At 54.0% G+C, this 18,379-nt stretch overlaps 1 protein-coding gene across 5 annotated transcripts in view; it reads left to right on the top strand.

The window, feature by feature from the left end:
- Positions 1-18,379, top strand: part of NFIX (nuclear factor I X) — a 92,650-nt gene that overhangs the window by 9,158 nt on the left and 65,113 nt on the right. The window contains exon 1 of one of the 5 annotated variants that reach the window (XM_045852854.1): positions 17,997-18,116. The exons of 1 other annotated variant lie outside the window; for it this stretch is intronic. In XM_045852854.1, the coding sequence (XP_045708810.1) occupies positions 18,066-18,116 (51 nt within the window). In that variant the 5' untranslated portion in view covers positions 17,997-18,065. Of the gene's footprint in view, positions 1-17,996; positions 18,117-18,379 lie in introns of those variants that run through there. 3 more of the 5 variants (XM_045852856.1, XM_045852857.1, XM_045852858.1) reach the window with 3 other exon arrangements.

Raw genomic sequence — 18,379 nt, 5'->3', positions numbered from 1 at the left:
TCCCTCTCAGAGAGGCAGTCTGGAGGTGAAGGGTATGTGGCCTAGCACGATCGGTCCATCATCTGTCCAGAACGCGTGGCCTGTTTCTGCGGCAGCATGAGGCCACCCGTTCTCCACACTGTGGATAGAACCTACGCTGCCTGCCCAGCACTTAGGGACAAGATGGCCGGGGCCTCTCCTGTGCAGAAACTGGGCCTCGACGGGCACCGGGCATTCTCAATCCTGCCACTCCGAGCTTGGGGGTGGGGCAGGGGCAGCTGGCGGCCTAGAGTGGCACTTCCACCTGGGCCCCTCGATTTAGCTCCCTCGGGGCGGGCTGGTTTATTTTTACCGAAGCCTGTCACCCTGGCAGTGCCAGGCGGCGCCATCTTTGTAGGGTCTTGGGGACCTGCCCACAGCTTGAGGAGATCTGGCTTTGTCCGCTGGACCCCGGATTCCTGCTTGGCCCCCATCTTTCTCCAACCCCAAAGCTCCAGGCGTGAGGGCTCTGGACTGGGGCTAGTGGGGTCAGCATTGTCGGCTGGCAACAACCATGCCCAGGCTGGTGGCATTTGGTTTGGCGCCCTGCCTGCCTGCCACCCCCACCCCATGCCCGGGCAGAGCCGAGCGGCTGCTGCTGCCAGTCTCCATTTCGAAGCTTGGGTGGGGGTTGGGGAGTGCTGGGTGCTTCCTGGCCCCTGTCTGTCCCATGCCACCTGGGACTTGTCCCCCATGCCCGATCACTGGAAGGGCCCGGGGCTGCTTTTTCCACTGCCCCTTTGCAGCCGGGAGCTTGGTGACGATGCCTGCCTGGCTCCCATCTTCTTGCTTGCTTCCTCCCTCCCTCTCTTTCTTTGTAATGGCTCACCATTTTGGCATCTCCTCCCCTGCCCCCTCCCATAAGTGCCAACTCCATTTCCAAACCTTCCGCCATTGCTATTGCTGGCTCTCCAGCCTTCTCTGCTGCCTGGGAGTGAGAGCTTGGGAGCCAGGCATGTGGGCACCAGGAGTTCTGGGTACTGTGTGTGTGTGTCTGGAGGGGAACACATGCTCCAAGCCAGTCTGTACCACCCACCCTGAGGTTGGCAGAGGGGGTTGCAGAAAAGGGGTAGCAGAGAAGGGGTGGACCCTCCCATTTCTGATGGGCTCTGGGGGCCCGGTGTCAGTCTCTGGGCCCCCAGGAGGCCAGGGTGGGCATTTCTGCTCCAGCCCAGGACCTGGGCCTCCAGAGGGAGGCTACATTGGTGGGATGCCCCGACCCCTTCTCCTTCAAGTTCCTTCCAAGGCTTCAAGATTCCTGCTCCCCTCCCTAGAGCTAAGGTGGGAAACCAAGCCCCATATTGGGCACTTGTGCCCCAGAGGGCCTTTGGAGGAACCGGTTTACTGCCCCCCCCCACCCCAGCCCACTGCCTGCGCCTCTCTCGGCACTAAACAAAGTTTGCTAAGTAACTTCAAATGTTATTTGAGGACGGCCTGGCCTCAGCCCAAGACGGCCCTGTGGAAACTTGCTTTTCGCTGCCGAGGCTGCAAGTATCAAAGACACACTTTCGGGGGGGGCGGGGTGCTTGATGCCTCTCCTCTCTTAGCGGCAGGAGCTGGCCCTAAACGGACACACAGACACACAGAGGCCCGCTCCGACAGAGGGACACACACATCATGCTGTGGCTTGCACACAGGCACACAACAGCTGCGGACCAGAGCACATACCCTAACACACACAGCACAAACATTGGCACACCAAGGGGAAGGCGGGTTTCCCAGGGTGCTGCCCCTGGCCCATGGGCTTTGGGATTTTTCCAGCTGGTGAGGTTTCTGAGAGCCTGGAGACCTATATTCTTAGGTCTCCTGGGCACGAGTGGGTGCTCAGAAGGCTCCCTTCCCTCTCCCGGCCTTAGTTTCTCTAGTTGTAGAAGGAAGTGGGCCTGAGTGGTGTACAAAGTAGAATTCCACATTGATTAGGACAGCAGTTTTCAACCTTTTCCATTTTGTGGCACACACAAACTAATTACTAAAATTCTTCAGCACACCAAAAAGTGTGTATTTTTGCCAACCTGACAAAAATATGTATACTTTTGATTCTCATAGCAGACAGCTATTGTATTGTCTGTTGTCATTTTTTAAATTTGACAATCTCAGGGAAAAGAGGTCAGTGCCCGTGACTAAATAGTCAGGTGTTGCATGCTTTAAAAATTCTTGCGGTGCACGGGTTGAAAATCGCTGGGTTAGGAGAGTGCGTGGGTTCTCTCCTCCCTCTGCCAGGACTGACTTGTGGAGCATGTCCCTGAGCTTTTCCAGGTGCTGAACGTGGGGCCTGCACAAGCAGGGCCCCCACTGTCTGCCCGCGTGGCTGCCGGTCCCCACCTCGCTGCCCTGATGTGCATCCACCCCACCGGAGGCCCTGACCTCAAGCAGCTCTGGCTTCTCCAGAGCACTCAGTGAAATGTCTGGTTTCCTTGCCTTCTCTCCCCAGGCTTTTCTTGCTTTCCCAAATCCCTCCTTTTCCTGGTCTCACTAGCCCTGCCTAGGTCTGGAGCTCAGGGAAAGTGTGGGAAACAGGCTCGGGGTGTGCCCCTCCCCGAAGCCAGCCAGGCCTGGGGTCCATCATGCCCGGAGGTCACTGATGACCCTCCTGGGATCCCACAAACCCAGGCTGAAGCTGTGGGTGGGCACCTGAGCTGACACAGTGGGTGAAGGTGAAGCTGTATCATAGGGTCCCTGACCTGTCACCATCGGAGGTTTGCAAGCAGGTAGGGTCCCGCTGAACACAGTGGAAAGGCCAAGGCCCCACAGGACATTGGACTGCCCCCCACCAGCCTCCAAAAACCTCCGTCTCACTGTCAGCCAGACCTTCACCAAAATAGGTTTGTGGGGGTCCCCCGGCCCAGCCCCACACTCTGCCTCATCTCCACTCACAGTCGGTACTCGCAACACCCCACCACCCGCAGTCTGTCATACAGTGACAGCCTGTCACAGGCATTGCCGCACACCGGCACAATCTGTCGTCCACGCACAGTCTCACACACAACCTGTCACACACGCGCACACACACAGCGGCACAGTTGCACACACAGCCAGCCTCACATGATCACACCAAGCGTCACAGCTTGTCAGAGCCATAGACTCCTCACAATAAAAATAACAGCTACCAACTCCAGAGCAATTATGCCAGGGCAGCAGGCGGGTGCACGAGACCTCCTGCATCCATCCCAATACGAGGCAGGTATGAGTAACCCGTTTTACAGATGAGGAACAGAGGCCATGGGGTCAAGTGCCAAGGTCTTGGGGCTGGAACTGGGATGGCAGGAATTACTCAGTCAGGCCCCCAGGGGCAAGCAAGACTCAAACAGGTCATCCTGCTTTTCAACCTACTCCTATCCACCTGAGGCTCCCTCGCCTGGCCTTCCCCATGGGAATTCCCTTCCCATTCTCCAGATTGGAAAAACTGAGGTTCTAAGCAGCCCAGCCAAGAAATGTGGGTAGGGGCCTCAAACCGCCTAACTTAGGCTGAGGAAATTTGAGCCATGCCCTCCACCCCAAATGTTACTTGGCTCCTTGTAGCCTGCAGTGGCTGCAGCCTGTGCAGTCTTGTGAGATTCCATGTGTCAGAGCCCATTGGCTGGGGCTAGGGTCCTGGAACGCAGAGAAGTTCTGGGTTTTCAAAAGCTCTGTCCTTGTCCACAGAGGGTGGGGGTAGGTGAAGAGGGACTAGTAGCCATGGGCTGCCAGGCAGGTCTTAAGTCCCAAGCCAGGGTCTGAGCCTGGAGCCTCCTGGCTCTGCACCCCTATTCCCCAAGCCTACTCCCCAGGGCCCTCCGCATTCCAGGGTGCTTCCTCCTCCTCCTCTGATGTCCGCCTTCCCTCACTTTTTCCTTCTTTGTTCCACCTCCGCCTGCTCCCCGGGGCTTCCCCCATTAGAGCCGCCTGGGCCAAAACCAACACGGTTCCAACAATATCCACCTATCCGCTGAGGAGCTGAATGGCAGGCCCTGCCCCCTGGCCCGCTCAGGCTAGATCCGGGCTCGGCCCAGCCACGATGGTGGCTCTAGCACACGTGGCCACTCCTAAAGCACGCGCAAGTGCCCCATTGGGCACCCAGCTGCGTGCACACCCATGTCTGACACCCCAGTGGGCACTGGGGCATGAGCAAACACATAAGCATGCTCTTGTACAGTGGCTCGGTCAGGGGTTGCCAGCACACCCCTGGCTGGTACCCCAGACAGGGACCCCAGGAACCTCCAGCTTATATGCACACCCAGGTCTGACAGCCTAGTGGGAGGGCTGGGGAGCACACATGCCTATAAACACGCCCTCGCCTGACATCAGATGGGGGTCCAAGTGTAAGCACATGCGTCCACCCTCTCTCCTGCTTGCACCCATTCTGGGTTCAGTACGTGTACTGCCCCTATACCCTCATGGGGGTCCCAGGCTCAGGTGGGTCGGTGAGGCTGAAAGAACTTCCAGTGCCCACGCATGTGGCTCCAGGCCCACGTAGACATGCACCTCCCCAGCCTGCACATGCGTGTGATTCACGTGAGTCGCACACCTGCCAGGCTGCCTTGGGCACCTGGCTCCAAAGCCATATTCAGATTGTTGGGGAGGAGAGGAAGCCGAGGCCTGATTCCCACTGCCCCCGTTTCCTTTAGAACACCCGTTTCCACAAATGCCCTTGGGGTGCAGGTGAGCTATTCCAGAGCTGCCCAGTAGTGCCCCTGAATGTGCTATATTTATATCAGAAATTTATACTTTAATATATATATTTATATGTAAGAACCTTCCCCCATTCCCGCTTCATCTGTACTTGGATTTTTACCACCCCCACTCGGCTTTATCTCAGATCTGCAAAACCCATTTCACCCAGCGGGAACATGGGACGAGTGGGGAGCAGCCTTTCCCCTCCAACTGTGGATGCTCCAAGTTCTTAAAGGCCGGAGACCCTCCCCCACGGAAGGCTGAGCCACACTGAGGAGTTCCACAGCCCTCCCCAAGGCACAATGGCGGGGGTGGGTGCTGGCAGCGATACTTGCTTTTTGGTGTATGTTTGCTGTTGCTGCTTAAATTAATCCTGAGTGACGGTCCACAATTCTCTCCACAAAGAGGCCATTTAATGTCCCCCCCTTCGAGGGTGGAACTTCCATTTGCACCCCTGAGTACAGCTTGGCAGCTCAGGCTATGAGCTACTAGCCCTTCTGGCCTTCCCCTCAGGTGCGCCCTGGGCATGGAGGCCGGTTCCCTGTACACTCCATGGACCTCAGAAAGCAAATGTGGGTGGGTTTTGAAGGGGTGTGAGATATCTTAAAATAGAAGCACATCACTGAGTGGAGGTGGGGGTGTTCCCAGGATGCTCTAGATGGCCCCACTCCCCAACCGTTGTGCTTTGATGCCCCAACCTGGCTAAAGAAAGTTGGATGGTCCTCCTGCCTCCCTTCTTGTCCCCTTTAAAGGCTCCAAAGCTTCTCCAGTCTACTTGTGCATCACCTCATGTGCCTGTGCAAACTCTGGCAGAGACGTGCTGCCCACGCTCTGTATGCTAGCCCCTACGAGCACTGGTTGGCGGGTGCCCGCTGCCTGTGGGCTCCTTTCACCTCCCGGGTGTTTTTTTGTGGGTGGTATTTCCCAGACTGGCTGAAATTGTCTCAGGCCTGGAGAGGAGCATGGGTGAGTGCGGATCGTGAGGAGACCTTTCCTGGGCTCAGACAGTGGGAGGACTGTGTGCTTTCCCCCTGCAGAGCATGGGCGCTGAGAGTCTTTGGTCACTTGCACCTTAAACCACAGGGTGGGAGAGAACAGCATGGCCTCAAAGGTGCGGACGGTGGGGGCTTTGGGGCCCTGGTGCACCATGGTGCACCATAAGCGGGCCCATAAGCCCCCATAAGCAGGCTCAGCGCAAAGTCAGGAATGCACGTTGAGAGAGGCAAAAGCCGGGAAGTGACGCATCCAGGCCCCTGATGCGGAAAGGTGCTTCAGGCATTGGTCCGGGAGTGAGGACCACTCCCCTTGGGCAAGTGAGGGGACGTGGGTAAAGCGTATGAAAGAACTTCGGGGACAGGCGAGACCGCAGAACATTGCTGCTCCGTAGGCCCTGGGGGAGGATTAGTCCCTCCTAGCGTCTTTCAAAGCCCGCACTACGCAGGCACTGGCAGTACCGGCAGTACCCCAGCTCCGCCCTCACCGTGACCCCCCAAAGGGGACTTCACCCACAGGGGACTCCATGTAGGTGTTGATGGCTGCCCTGACTTGTGTTGTGGGGTGCTGGACTTTTGCCGCGTCAAAGCCCACTGCTAGAAGTGGCTCAACAAGAGCGGGGCCTTTGGCCTCTAGGCCGGTTCAGTCCCCAGTTTCGTGGGCGCCTTTGCCTTGGTTTTCCTCCTCCTGTGCTCACCCTGGTATCTGACGATAATGCGCCAGAGGGCTTTGAAAATGAAATTGATGTTAATGAGCCCTGTTATTCTGTGGCTACTCCGGGGACCTTCGGGTGTTAATGCCTCGGAATCTGAGGGGAACTCGGGCACGTCGGTTGGGAGAGGGTCCCACCTTTCCCCTGCACTGTGTGCATCCCTCCTCCAGATCCCAGGCTTAGAAGGAGCCTCTTCATTTATCCCCAGGCTGCCTCGTTTTGGGGAATAAGGGCGGGGAAATTTACCAGGGGAGATTTTTGTTTGTTTGGAGGGTTGGCTGGGTTTGGGGGCGTTTGGCCTCCAACGAGCATGGGGAAGAGATGTGACTAAGTGGCAGAAAATGCGCTTTCCCTTTCCCTGTCCTCTGCCTTCAGGCCGCAGGAGTTGCGCAGCTTCCAAGAAACTTTTTTTTTTTTATAATTTCCCCCAGATCCCTTCTGGTCAACATGGTCTTCCCTCTCAGGGCAGGCTTCTCTGGGGGGCACTGAGGCCTCCCCACCGATCGCCATCAGCCACTTTGCAGCGCTTCCTCGGCAGGCGGGGGAGAAGATGGAAAAGTGCATTTGCCCAGTGCGCCCATGCCCACCGACTTAACCTGTTGGAAGAGGAGCCTAGTGTCCCCCTGACGTCCTCCACAGCTCCCCCGGAGTTCTTGCAGCCCCTGGCCTTTCGGAGAAAGCACCCAGAGGCCTCCCAGCTAGCTCCCTTGGAAACCAGTCATAAACCTGACTTCTGTCACCTAAATTACTTAAATCCGTGTTGGTAGTGTTAGGTCCTTTCCCTTTTCCACGTACAGATGACTCACCCTGCCCCAGCTGCTGGGGGGAGGAGACGGGAGTGGGCTCCCCCTGTGCTCCGAGCCTGGCGCGGAGGCAGCCCCTGCTAGCGGCAACTCCCCCGACCACACTTCGCTCCTGTCCCCCCTTTTTATTTTGGGTCATCTTTTCCTTCTTTAAAACAACATTTTAAAAATTTAAAGGAGTTTTGTGACTTAAAAAAAAAGCGTGAGACGGAGGCTGAATGGTGGAAACAGGCTGTTAAAAAAAGAAAGAAAAATACGTGCCCGTGGCACGCCGTGGAGCTGGCAAGTCTTTCCTGCCTCTTTGCTGGGCTCTCGGTCGCTGGTTCCCGGGAGAGCCGGGCATGGGGCACCCAGGACTCCGCTGTTGGAAAGGCACTGTAGAATTGCAAGGATTGTTATGATTTTAATAAAATCGTGTCTCATTTAGAAGTGCGTTTCTGCGCTGCCTCTGTCGTCGGAGCCCGGGTTTGCCACGGCAAAGTCTGTAATCAGAGAAAAATACCAGCTTTGTTGAGGGTTAGAATATATCATTGGCTAATGTGTGTGGTTTTAAAAAAAATAATGCTAAGCATTGGAATAATTAAAGAGTGAGAAATAACTTGTCTTTCCTCTCCCTTCGGCATTGTCTTATTTAGGAGTGGAAAGTGCGCTTTTAGGCAGAACGGGTTAGTTTTAATGCAGGCTTTTTTTCTCACCAGCCTTCCCCTCCGCTCCGGTCTGATTCGCAAATCCCCAAACTGGCATAAGCCGGGAAACTTGCGGCGGCGTTCTCGTTCTCCTCCCGGACTTGGAGCCCCGCTTTCCTTTTTCACCCTCTTTCAGAAACAACCCTCTCCTCTCCCCTCCCCCGCCTGTGGGCCCTGACCCACTGCCTGGTTTGCACTAGAGCGATTTAAAAAAGAAAGAAAGGAAGAAAGGAGTTGGGTTCTGGTACCCCGGTGCCAGCCGAGGGCGCGTTTCCCAGGCGGTGGGCTGGTGGGAGAGTCATTCCGGTGGGGGGATCTCCACGCCTACTTGGCACCCCGCCCCCCCAAAAAAGGATCAAGTAATCAAGTGTCTCTAAAGATCACAGGCTCAGAGAGCTCAGATCCCACATCATACTTTTTAATCAAGCTGAACAGTTTTTTCTTCCCAGCTCCATACGAAATAGGAAAAGAAAATGTGGTCCTCAAGACCCTCCTTGGCAGAGGAGAGAGCCCACTTAGGATGGGCCTGGCGTCCAGCCCCAGGGGAGTGCCACCGCCTTGGGGCCTAGATTTGGAGCAGGAGAGCAGGGTCCAGGGCTTTCACTGGCCCGGCCTGGGAAATGGAGAAAGGGGCTCTTTGTCAGGGTCGCAGAGGTTTGCTCCGGGCTGGTGGGCCACTAAAAGACTGCCCTGGCCCTTCCCCCCAGGGTGGGGTGGACAGCTAGAAAGGGGAAGGGGCTTCCGTGGTGCTGGGGGAGACCTCGCTGCCTGTGAGAGACGGGAAAGTGGGGAAGAAATGGGGGCAGGGGTGGTGACACTGTGCCAGTGGCTGTGCAGTGCCTTTGCCTTGCAGAGGGAGTTATTTATTTATTTGCTTCAGGTGTTTTTAATTAAATGTGTTTCTCTTTTATTTTCCTTGTTATTCGGTGCTTAGACTTTTTAGTGATCCTTTGCATTCGTCTTTTTACATAAGCAACTCCCCCCAAGAGATATTGTGGGAGGTATTTTGCCTTGAAGTGCTTTCTCTTTTCTGCTTTTTTTAAAATTTAATTTTAAAATTACAAAGTAAATTTAGTGCCAGTGAAAGTGAGGTGGGGAGCCAGCTGGGGCTGGAGCCAGGGAAGGGGGAGGCAGATGCCACAGGGCCGGGCCTGCCTTCCTGCTGCAGCCCAGCCACAGCCCAGGACCCTCACCCTCCTGGCCCCCTCTTGCCGCTGCCACCCCCTTCCTCCGGGGCAAGGCTTTCACGGACGGGACTGAGAGTGGTTTGCCCTGACTGGTTCTCATTCAGGAACCCCCGAGTCTTGGGGGGGGGGCCCTTTCCCTCATGACGCACACATATCACACACATCGAGGCCCCTGGTCCTGCCTGTTGCCGGCTGGTTTTCAGCTCGGTGATCCCTGCTTGTCCTTCCCTGCCTACAGACCTTGCTAGCCTGCTAACCCCGCCGCGCAGTTGGTTCGCCTGCTGACGGCACCGGAGTTGGGTAGGCACAGCGAGAGGCACAGGAACCCCTCTGCAGCAGGGAGGCGGCCAGGGGCTTCTTTTCGCTACTCCTTTTCAGGGGGTCACAGGAGTTGTTCACCGTGCTTTACAATATGTGCGTGTACATGGTGCACAAATGTGACACTTCTGGTGCGGGCGGGAGCTATTTCTAAGGCATATAAATTGCGACAACTTTATAGCTTAAAATCTCAAGGCCCACTCAGCGTTTTGAAAATGTTTTATTTCTTAACCTGGGTGGGGTTACCCAGGTGTGTTCGCTTTGTGAAAATGTATCGTGCAGCAGACTTAGAACTGTGCGCTCTTTTTTATATGTTCCACACTTCGGTTAAAAAGTTTATTTTAAAAAAGAAGGGAGGCTCAGCCTCAAAAGTAAAGGCTGTGCATTACTAAATAATAATAAATAATAATAATTTAAATAAGACTGTCTTCCAGCTTGCTTTGCTCAGATCTTCCTGCTAAGGGATGTTGGAAGGGCTTGTAAAAATTAGTGGGCTGATAATAAAACTCCTATGAGTATGGCCCACGAGGCTCCCTGACCCATCCACGTGTGCCGTGCGGAGTTCCTGCAGACCAACTGCAGGCGAAGGCCTGGCTGTAGGATTTTACCATCTTAGGACCAAAGGATAAAACGTGGTAAGGAGGAAGTTTCTTGCCAATTACATTTTGCTGTCAACATCTGGAAAGCAAAATTGCAGCTGTTCTCCTGCCCCCCTATTGCCACCTCTTCTTTTTTTTCCTGCACACTTAAATTTCTTGTATGCGTGCCATCCATACTTTGGTTTTCTGCACTGTTAAAACATTTCACGGCTCTGCTCAAGTCGAGTTGTTGGGTTTGGGCTTTAAAAAATATATAGTTTCTAATAGTCTGACAGATTAATTTTTGGAGCAATTTATTTGAATAGGCCTGAAATCAACCGATAATCCCCTCACTCTTCTTTCCCCCTTCTGGGCCTTCCTACCACAGCAGTTCAGGCCAGAAGCTGGGGGAGGATTCCGCTGCCCGCTGCCCTCGCCTCTGCTCCTCCCAGCAGGCAGGTACTGACAGCTTCGCCCTCCGCAGCCCTTCTGCGGTGTTTTTGTTTTCCCTTCGCCCCCCAAAAATATTTGAACCAAAAAGCCTCTTTTTTTTTCCTCCACCCACAGCAAACTGAAAGGGCTAGTGAACCGTGATTCAACAGAGCGAAGGCGCCTCTTTTCTTCCTTAGCATTAATTAACTCAAGTTCGTTAGGACGTTGGGTCTGTCGCCCACAGTTTTCTCTTGTGTGTGCTGAATCGGGTCATAGAGGGAGACTTCCCGTGCAAACAGTTTGTGTTGGAGCTGGAGGACGCGGAGGGGGAGAGAGGGGGAGAGAGAAAGGGAGCCGGAGGAACGGATTGTGGCAGAGAGGTAGGCACGGTCCTGCGCCTCGGGCACCCCGGTGCCAGCCTCCTCGGAGGCTAGACACCAGGAGTGCGAGGATTCTCTGGTTTCCTTGGCAATGATCCTGATAATAAAATAGTTGTGGGGAGCAATACGTTTTGAGGGACTGAAAAATGTCTTCCAACTTTTAAAATTGTACATTTTGGGGAAGCCATTTGCCCAGCCAGAGCCCTCCCAGCTCTCCGGAATCCTGGAGCTGTGGAAACCCGGGGCTGTTCTCATCCCGACCACCCAGCTCTCCGCCCAGGGCTCTGGGCGCTGCAGGTTGCCGAAGCAACGGCAAGGAAGAGGCTCTCTCTGGGCTAAGGGTGCAGGGAATGCAGCCTGGGCGATGGCACCAGGGCTGAGAGAAACTCTCCTTTCTCACCAGGGCCTACTCTCCTGTGGTGGGGATCTCTCCTGTGGCCAGGGAGTAAACCCAGCAAAGCAAAGGGGTATCACAGTAGATAGTGGCGGAGCTCGGGCAAGGCCCTGGGGAGGTCTCGGGAGGAGTCTCAGAGGTGGGGGAGTGGTGGTGGGGGGAGGGAGAGGAACATCTTTCCTGGATAATCCCCAAGCCTTTTCTGGGTTTGGCAGTTGGCAGCTGGGCCTCCGGTGAGTTTTCAACATTTTGCCTTTTGCTCTGGTCCTCTCTCTTGCCCTGCAGATATGTACATGGTATTCTGGGCGCAGACCTCATCTTTACGTGCTAGTCTCCCCTTCCCGGGCCTTTGGTCAGTTTTGTAGTTCTTCTTTGGAGGCACCTGTGAAGCTAGCCTGTGGAGTTCTCCCTACACCCCTGGCCCTTGGCCACTGTGGACTGACTCGTTCCGGGCCAAGGAGGTAGGTGAGGCTCAGGCTCTGCACTGCCCTTGCCTCTGGAAGCCCTCGGGGCCGTCATCTGTCCCGCACAATCTGCGGAAGTCCTCACCCCCGTGTGGCCACCCCCACCCCTGGCTGGAGGAGAGGGCTCTGGCCTTCCCAGCTTTTACTTGTATGCGGTGACACAAGGAAGTTTCAAGTTAAATAATGAATTAAAGACTAGGGTTTTTTGTTTCCCATTCCCTGTAGAGGATGAAAGTAAACAATTTCCAGTTGCACTAGAGAGAATAGATCGTCTCCCCCAGTCCCCTGTTCCTACCCTATTTCATTCCATGCCAGGAGGGTGAGGGGAGATGTGCCTGGAGAAGGGTAGTGTTCAGAGCCAGAATGAGGCTGCCTGTTGGCCAGATCCCAGACCACCGCTCCCGGTTTGTAGTCAGGAGGAGAAAAGGAAGGGAAGGGGGGGTGGACAGTTTTATGGGAGAGGAGTGTGCAGCCTGATTCTGAGGCAGTCCCTGTCCTAGACCCAGCACTGGGGTGTGGGGCAAATCCTTTCAGCCTGCATGGGAACGCTGAAAACCCGTGCGTGCTGGGGCTGCCTTTTCTGAGCAGAGAAAAACAGGCCCAAGGCAGCCAAAAACCCGCTTTGTCCAAATTCTCCGGGCCTCCTCGCAGTGTGCATTTCTGGTTTCCATGCCTGGATTTCCAGACTCTTGGATGATTTTACTCTGGCTGAGGAACCTCTTCCAGCCTGGCCCCGGGAGAGGGGAGGCCCCACCCACCTCTAGGACAAGCAGCCCCGGGCCCCTTCCTTTTTCTGCCTACGGTTTCTCTCTCCATCTCTGCCCCTGCCTTCTGGTGTCCCTTCTTCTGTGGGACAGGGTGGGAGACCTCAGAGATACGAAGTCAAAGTCTGCTTTTTTGGTTTGGGCCAAGGTTGAATTATAAAATGCCAGGAATTGGGCAGGCTAGAGTAGACTAACTGGGGTTCTGTTTGTGGCCTTTCAGAATTTCCTGCGTCCTTTTTCACCCAGGCTGCCGATACGCGGGAATAAAATGGATACTGAAATATCTGGTAATTCTGTGTGGGCTTTGTCAGTTATCTGCACTAACTGTGCATAGTTATCCAAATTAGCATGGAGATATATGTATAATTAGCAGTGTCCAGGGTCTAAAAAAATAAATCTAGGCCTTAAAGCAAGCAGGATGTGGATAAATAGGATTTTTTAAAAGATAAAGAGACCTCGAGACAGTGGCCCTGCCTTTAAAGATATAACTTCTTGTGCTTCTAGATGTCTCACTGCTGGCCTGTATGGGCCGGTTAAGAAGCCCATCTCAGGCTGGGCAAATTATTTTGTTTCCTCGAAGACTTTTGAATACCGTATATGTGAGTGAGGTTCTGTATGTATTTTTCTATTTTCCCTTAAATAATCTACAAGGCCTCGTTTGTTTTGTGGAGTTTTGGAAAACCACATGTTTCACTTTCTTGAGACAGAAGCAGTCATTTTCCTCAGCTTTTTTTTTTCTTCTGTCCCAGAGCCCTTGTTTTTTCTCCTTGCTCATTTTCCCTCCATCTTTGTCCTTCTCTCTCTGCAGTTTCAGGCCCAGCTTGGTATTCTCTCTCTAGGCTTTGTTTCTTTCTCTGTTTTTCACCCTCTCTCTCGGTGGCCTGCTCAGTCCTTCCCTGTCCGGCACACTTCTCTGAGGGGTGGCTAAGACCAGCATGGGTATTTTAGAAATGTTTCAGTGAAAACTGTTGCTGTTTTTTAAAAAATCAAATTCTATATACTCAACAATACCAAGAGAGGCCTTTCTCTTACAAAGGCAGAAAAAATGCTCTCTGTAAAGCCCATGTGAGTTTTTAAAGTCTTGTACCTGGCTTTTAGATTTTTCTTTTAAATGGGGAAAATACCCCCAAATTTTCCTGCTTTCCCTTTACGTTTCCCCCTTGCCGTCTTTAATTTCCACCTCCTCACTACTGTCACCCAGAATCACTGGTTTCATTTCTCCTCGGGTTTTGGCTGTTTTCTCTCCCACTCCATTCCCCCTTCCCCTGTCCTTCTCCTCCAGGGCCCGGCTGTCCCCTTGCTCCCTCCATCCCCTGAACCCTTGAACTCCCTGAAGAGCCTGGAATTATTGGAGGGATTTTTGTCTTGACTCTGGGCTGGGGCAGGGAACTGAGAGCGTGAGCTCCTTGCAGGGGGGAAGGGGTGGCAGGAGGGCAGCAGGGAAGGAGTCTGGGTCTGGGACAGGTAATCTTCCAACAGGAGTCTCCACTTTCTTAACAAAAGGGGGACAGTCCTCTTTTGTCTGGCATTCCTGAGGGGCGTGTCCAGGGCCTAAAGCAGCCACCAGTGGCATGCAGCAGAGGGGGCTGCAGGGGTGGGGGGAAGGGGGGTGTGCCAAGTGTTTCTAATGGAACCTGAGTGAGATTCTTCTCTGTGTGTGCCCACAGAAGAGAGAGAGAGGGAAACCTTCTGACCTCCCTCCCTAAGCCTTCGAATAGCCTGGCTGCTCTTCCACCCTCAGGGCTCAGGGTGAGGGAAGAGCACTGCCTGGGAATCCTCTCTGCCCACCTTCGAGGTTAAGGCCACTGGCAGAAGGACAATTGATGATTGTTCTACGTCCCTGTTGCTCCTCCAGTTACGGGAGGGTTGAGGGGGCACAGTGGGCTCTGTGTGGGTCCCTGAGGCCCCACTGAGGCACCCCACTGGCCCTCCTGAGCTACTTCTCAGTCCAGTCTCTCCATCGACCTTTGACCCTTCCCTCCATCCAGGAGCCAAACACCGATCTCCTCCTGTTTTCCTAACTTTCACGTGGGTACTTCCATTTGACATCTTCCCACCACCTACCCAGCTGTGCCACCAGATTCAGAATCAACCATGTTCAGCGTGTCTCTTCCACCCCACATTGTGGTCTATGAGACTGAACACGGCCGAATTCTCCAGGTGGCTTGCGTTGGCCACTTCCTGTTTGGTGGCTAATATTCAGTGTAAATCAAAATACCAGAAAAACACCCTGCACCAAACATCAACTCGCTTGTTGTCTCCTCTTGACTTTAGAAAGTAAGATTCTTTCATAAGGTGGAGAGTATCTTATGTCACTCAGCTAACATCTTTGGCTAGTTGGACCAAAGCCAGTTATTAACATGACATCAATTACTGAATCCCAACCTAAGAGGCCTGTCCGCAATGACACCTGCCTGCAGCTCTCTCCCCTCTAACTGTTGGTCAGTCGGGGTCAGCACTGAGCTCACACCACACAATCGGGGCCCAGACTTGGGTCCCAGGTCCTGGGTGGCACCTTTCCCATTGTCCAGGTTCAGCAACAGCCCAGGGGGCTGTGTGCGTGTTTGTTTCGGCACACTCCCCACGTTCTTCCGGGAACCTTTCCTCAGAGCATAAAGGCCACTGAGCACAGGGTTTCAGATGGGGAAGAAAGGGTAGGAGTGAGCAGTGACCTTTTTTCTGTTGCCAGCTGAGGGCTGAGTCTTGCCCTGGGAGAGGGCAGCTGTAGGGACGGTTTAGAGCAGGGTCAGTCTCTCCCTGTGTGTGTTCTCTATCTGTGTCTACTTTCTTTAATAACTGTCTGCTCTTACTGCTTTTCCAAGGCCTTAAGACATGGCTGCTTAGCAGCTCCTCCCAGAGAGAACCCCGAGGAGAGGCCCTCGGCCACGGCCACTGACTACCTTCAGCCTTGCCTGGGAGGATAGCACAGACATGGGAGCCCTCTGAGAGGCCCTTTTTACTATGACTTAGTTTCCCTAAGGTTGTTTCACTTTTCCCCAAGGAGCCCTTTCCTTTCTGCTCTGTTGTTTCCTTTCTTAGCTCTCTTTCTGTCGTGTAGTTTTCTCATTTTATGCTCTTGCACTTTGCTCCCTATGCTTTGGGCCTATCGTATGAATTGACTTGGGGGTGGGTGACAGTGTTCCCCCTCCTCCAACCAAGAAACACGAAGCACGGGTCAAGTGAAGGGGACAGAGCTGGAGAAAGCATCTAGATGGAGGTGGGAGGAGGCAGCAGGACTCAGTGGCTGTGTTGGGAAGTAGTGTCCATCTTCCTGCCTTTGTCACTTCTTGGGGTTGGCTGTTGTGTTTGTGGCTGCACGGAGTGCTCGTCAGCGTCAGCAGAGCGCTGTGACAGGAGGCTATTTTCATAAACTGTTGCCGTTTCTCCAGCCGAGCTGCATTGCGTTGGCATCTCTAATGGAGCTTGCGTGGCTGGGTGTGGGCCCAGGGAGACAGCCGAGCTCACTGGGGGCTGGGGAGGTGGACTGCAGGGTGCTGGTGGGGCAGCCCGGTCTGGGAGTGCTCCTGAGAGTGGCAGCCCCAGGACGGAGAGGTGGCTCCGGTGGCCGCACCCTGGCCGCCAGGTCCCTGCCCTGGAAGTGCTTCTGGCATCGACACTTTCCGAGCTCTCTTTCTTCTCTTTCTATTCATAGCACCGCTTGTGTGTATGACCGGGGAGGAAAACTTCCACGAGTCCCTGTGCACTCCATAAATAAAAAAAGAAATAGAACCAGAAAAAGAGAGAGCATACCAGGCTCAAGAGAAAGAGACTGAAACCAAAACACAGAGAGAAGGCGCAGCTGCTTTCTCCAAGGCCTTCTGGGGCTCCCGCCCGCCAGCCTGCCCGGAGTCAGGCCTTTATTTATTTATTTTTCTGGCTTAAAAAAAAGAAAAAAATTCTGAGTCTTCCTCCATCCTAGCCCCCACCCCACCCCCTCCAAATTTGCTGGTGGCCGCTGCCAAATGGACCCGAGTGGGAGCCTGGAATGAAAAATTCATAACTGCTGGACTTTGCTTGTTCATTAGACGTGAACTTGTCGATTGGGCAAATTGTTTTTGGTCTCCAACTGCCGGGGGCTCTCCCCACCCTCCCAGCTCGCTCGGTTCCCTCCTCCCCTTGGACGCAGCCATTGGCTGCTGGAGGATGTCTCATTGCCAAATAGGTGGATCCTTCTCTCCTACTCTCTCTCTCTCTCTCTCCATCCCTCCCCCCCTTTTACTGGCTTTGGCAAGAGCAAATGGATGGGGATTGAGCATGAAAGGGGAGAGAGAGAGGGAGTTTGAGAGAGAAAGAGAAAAGAAGCAGAAAAAAATCCGAAACCCAACCAGCACACACACGCAGCCCCATCCCATCTCCATCCTCCCTCGGCCTCTCTCCCTCTTCTTCCCTCCGCCCTCGCTCCCTCTCTCGCAGGCGCCTGCCAGCGACTGTCTGCAGCCGGTCCGAACTCGTCCCCTTCCCCGGGAATCTGCGAGCTCCCTCTTTGCCTGCGATCGGGCTCAGAGGCGGAGGGAGGCAGCTCCAAGTTTACACCCCTGTGCGGCTGCCAAAGCCGAAAGCCTTTTTCTTCAGCTGCCGCTTTTCCCTCTCCTGGTTTTTGTTTTTGTTTTGTTTTGCACGGGGGTGGGGTAGGTAGGGTGTGTTATGGGTTGGGGAGGGGGTGTTGGGAGGTAGGTTTTGATTCTTAATTTTTGTATATTTTCCTTTCCTTTCTTTTTATTTTAAACTGGAGGAGGATGCACATGGGGTGAAATTGAAAAAATATTTTGTGTTTGCTTTTGTTTACCTGGCGTGTGTGGCAACCGGTTCGTTCCCTCTCTCTGCTTGCTATCCCTGACCTTTCTTTCTTTTTGCTCCTTTTCAAAAAAATATATTAATTTCCCCCTTCTGTGCAATGGAGCGTGGGGGGGAGGGGGAAGGGTTTGAGAATCCACCCAAGCCCGGCCCCTATTCCCCAGAACACCAATAATAACCCCCTTTAAAACATTTACCTTCCTCCCCTGCTCCTCCTTCTCCCCCCTCCCCCCACCCGCCCCCAACTCACAACTCTGTTGAGTCCAGAAGCTCAGAATCGGGCGTTGGGCTTTGCCGGGTGCTTCAGATCAATGGTAATTATTTATTTTTTTCCAGTTTTATTTTTGTAAACAGAAATCAATTATTATTTAAACTGCAAACAAGCAAACAAACAAACAAAAAAACCCAAAGCGAGAGCCCAGCCCTCTGTCACCTGACTGAGCGGGAAGAGGGTGAAGGGGTCAGTGGGGACGGCGCGCAGGATGCCCGGCGTAGCTTTTAACCCTAATGTGGTAGAGACAACCACCTTATTTGTGCTAACAAGAAGTGTTTTGTTCCTTATGACTGTGATTAACATTAGTGTCGGTGTCGATAACAAAGCTGGAATCACATATTTAGGATTTAGATCTGATTTTTAAAAATGCTGGGGTGGACCTTCCGATTGGAGCGGGAGAAAAGAGAATGGAAACAGGCTGGGGAGGGGAGTCAAAACCGGTTCCTCACTCGCTCGCTGGCGGATGTCATATTCTGTCTTCTTGGGGGTGGCCAAAACCCGACCGGTGCTGGGGAGCGAGGCGGCACCCACACGCCCCGAGCTTGCGTGCACCGGCGCCCGTGCAGACCGGACGCCGCGTCAGGGCGAGCTGACACGAGTTCGAGGCTGCGATAGAACATGGAGATGTCATGGGCGCGACAGAGCCTGGCCGGGATACCAGCAGCGTGTGTGTGTGGACGGCAACGTTGTCTGTGCGCGCTTGTGTGTGTGTGCGCGCGTGAGTGAGTGAGAGAGAGAGAGAGAGAGAGAGAGAGAGAGAATAGGTGTGTGTTCAGGCTTCGGGTGCCTCTGTCTGGCTGCCGAGGCTGAGATGGGAGCAAGCGGCTGGCTGGGCTGGCGGTGCCTCCAGACCACACTTTCCTAGAACAATCGCAAGAGGAAATTGTCGTGGGTGGGAGGAGGAGGAAAAGGGGATTTCTTCTGTGTCCCCG

The sequence above is a fragment of the Phyllostomus hastatus genome, unplaced genomic scaffold, assembly GCF_019186645.2.
Source record: "Phyllostomus hastatus isolate PE091 unplaced genomic scaffold, TTU_PhHast_1.1 phas_contig_98, whole genome shotgun sequence".
NCBI classification, from domain to species: Eukaryota; Metazoa; Chordata; class Mammalia; order Chiroptera; family Phyllostomidae; genus Phyllostomus; species Phyllostomus hastatus.
Note: the sequence above shows the minus strand (reverse complement) of the source record. Positions and strands in the feature narration are given on the sequence as shown.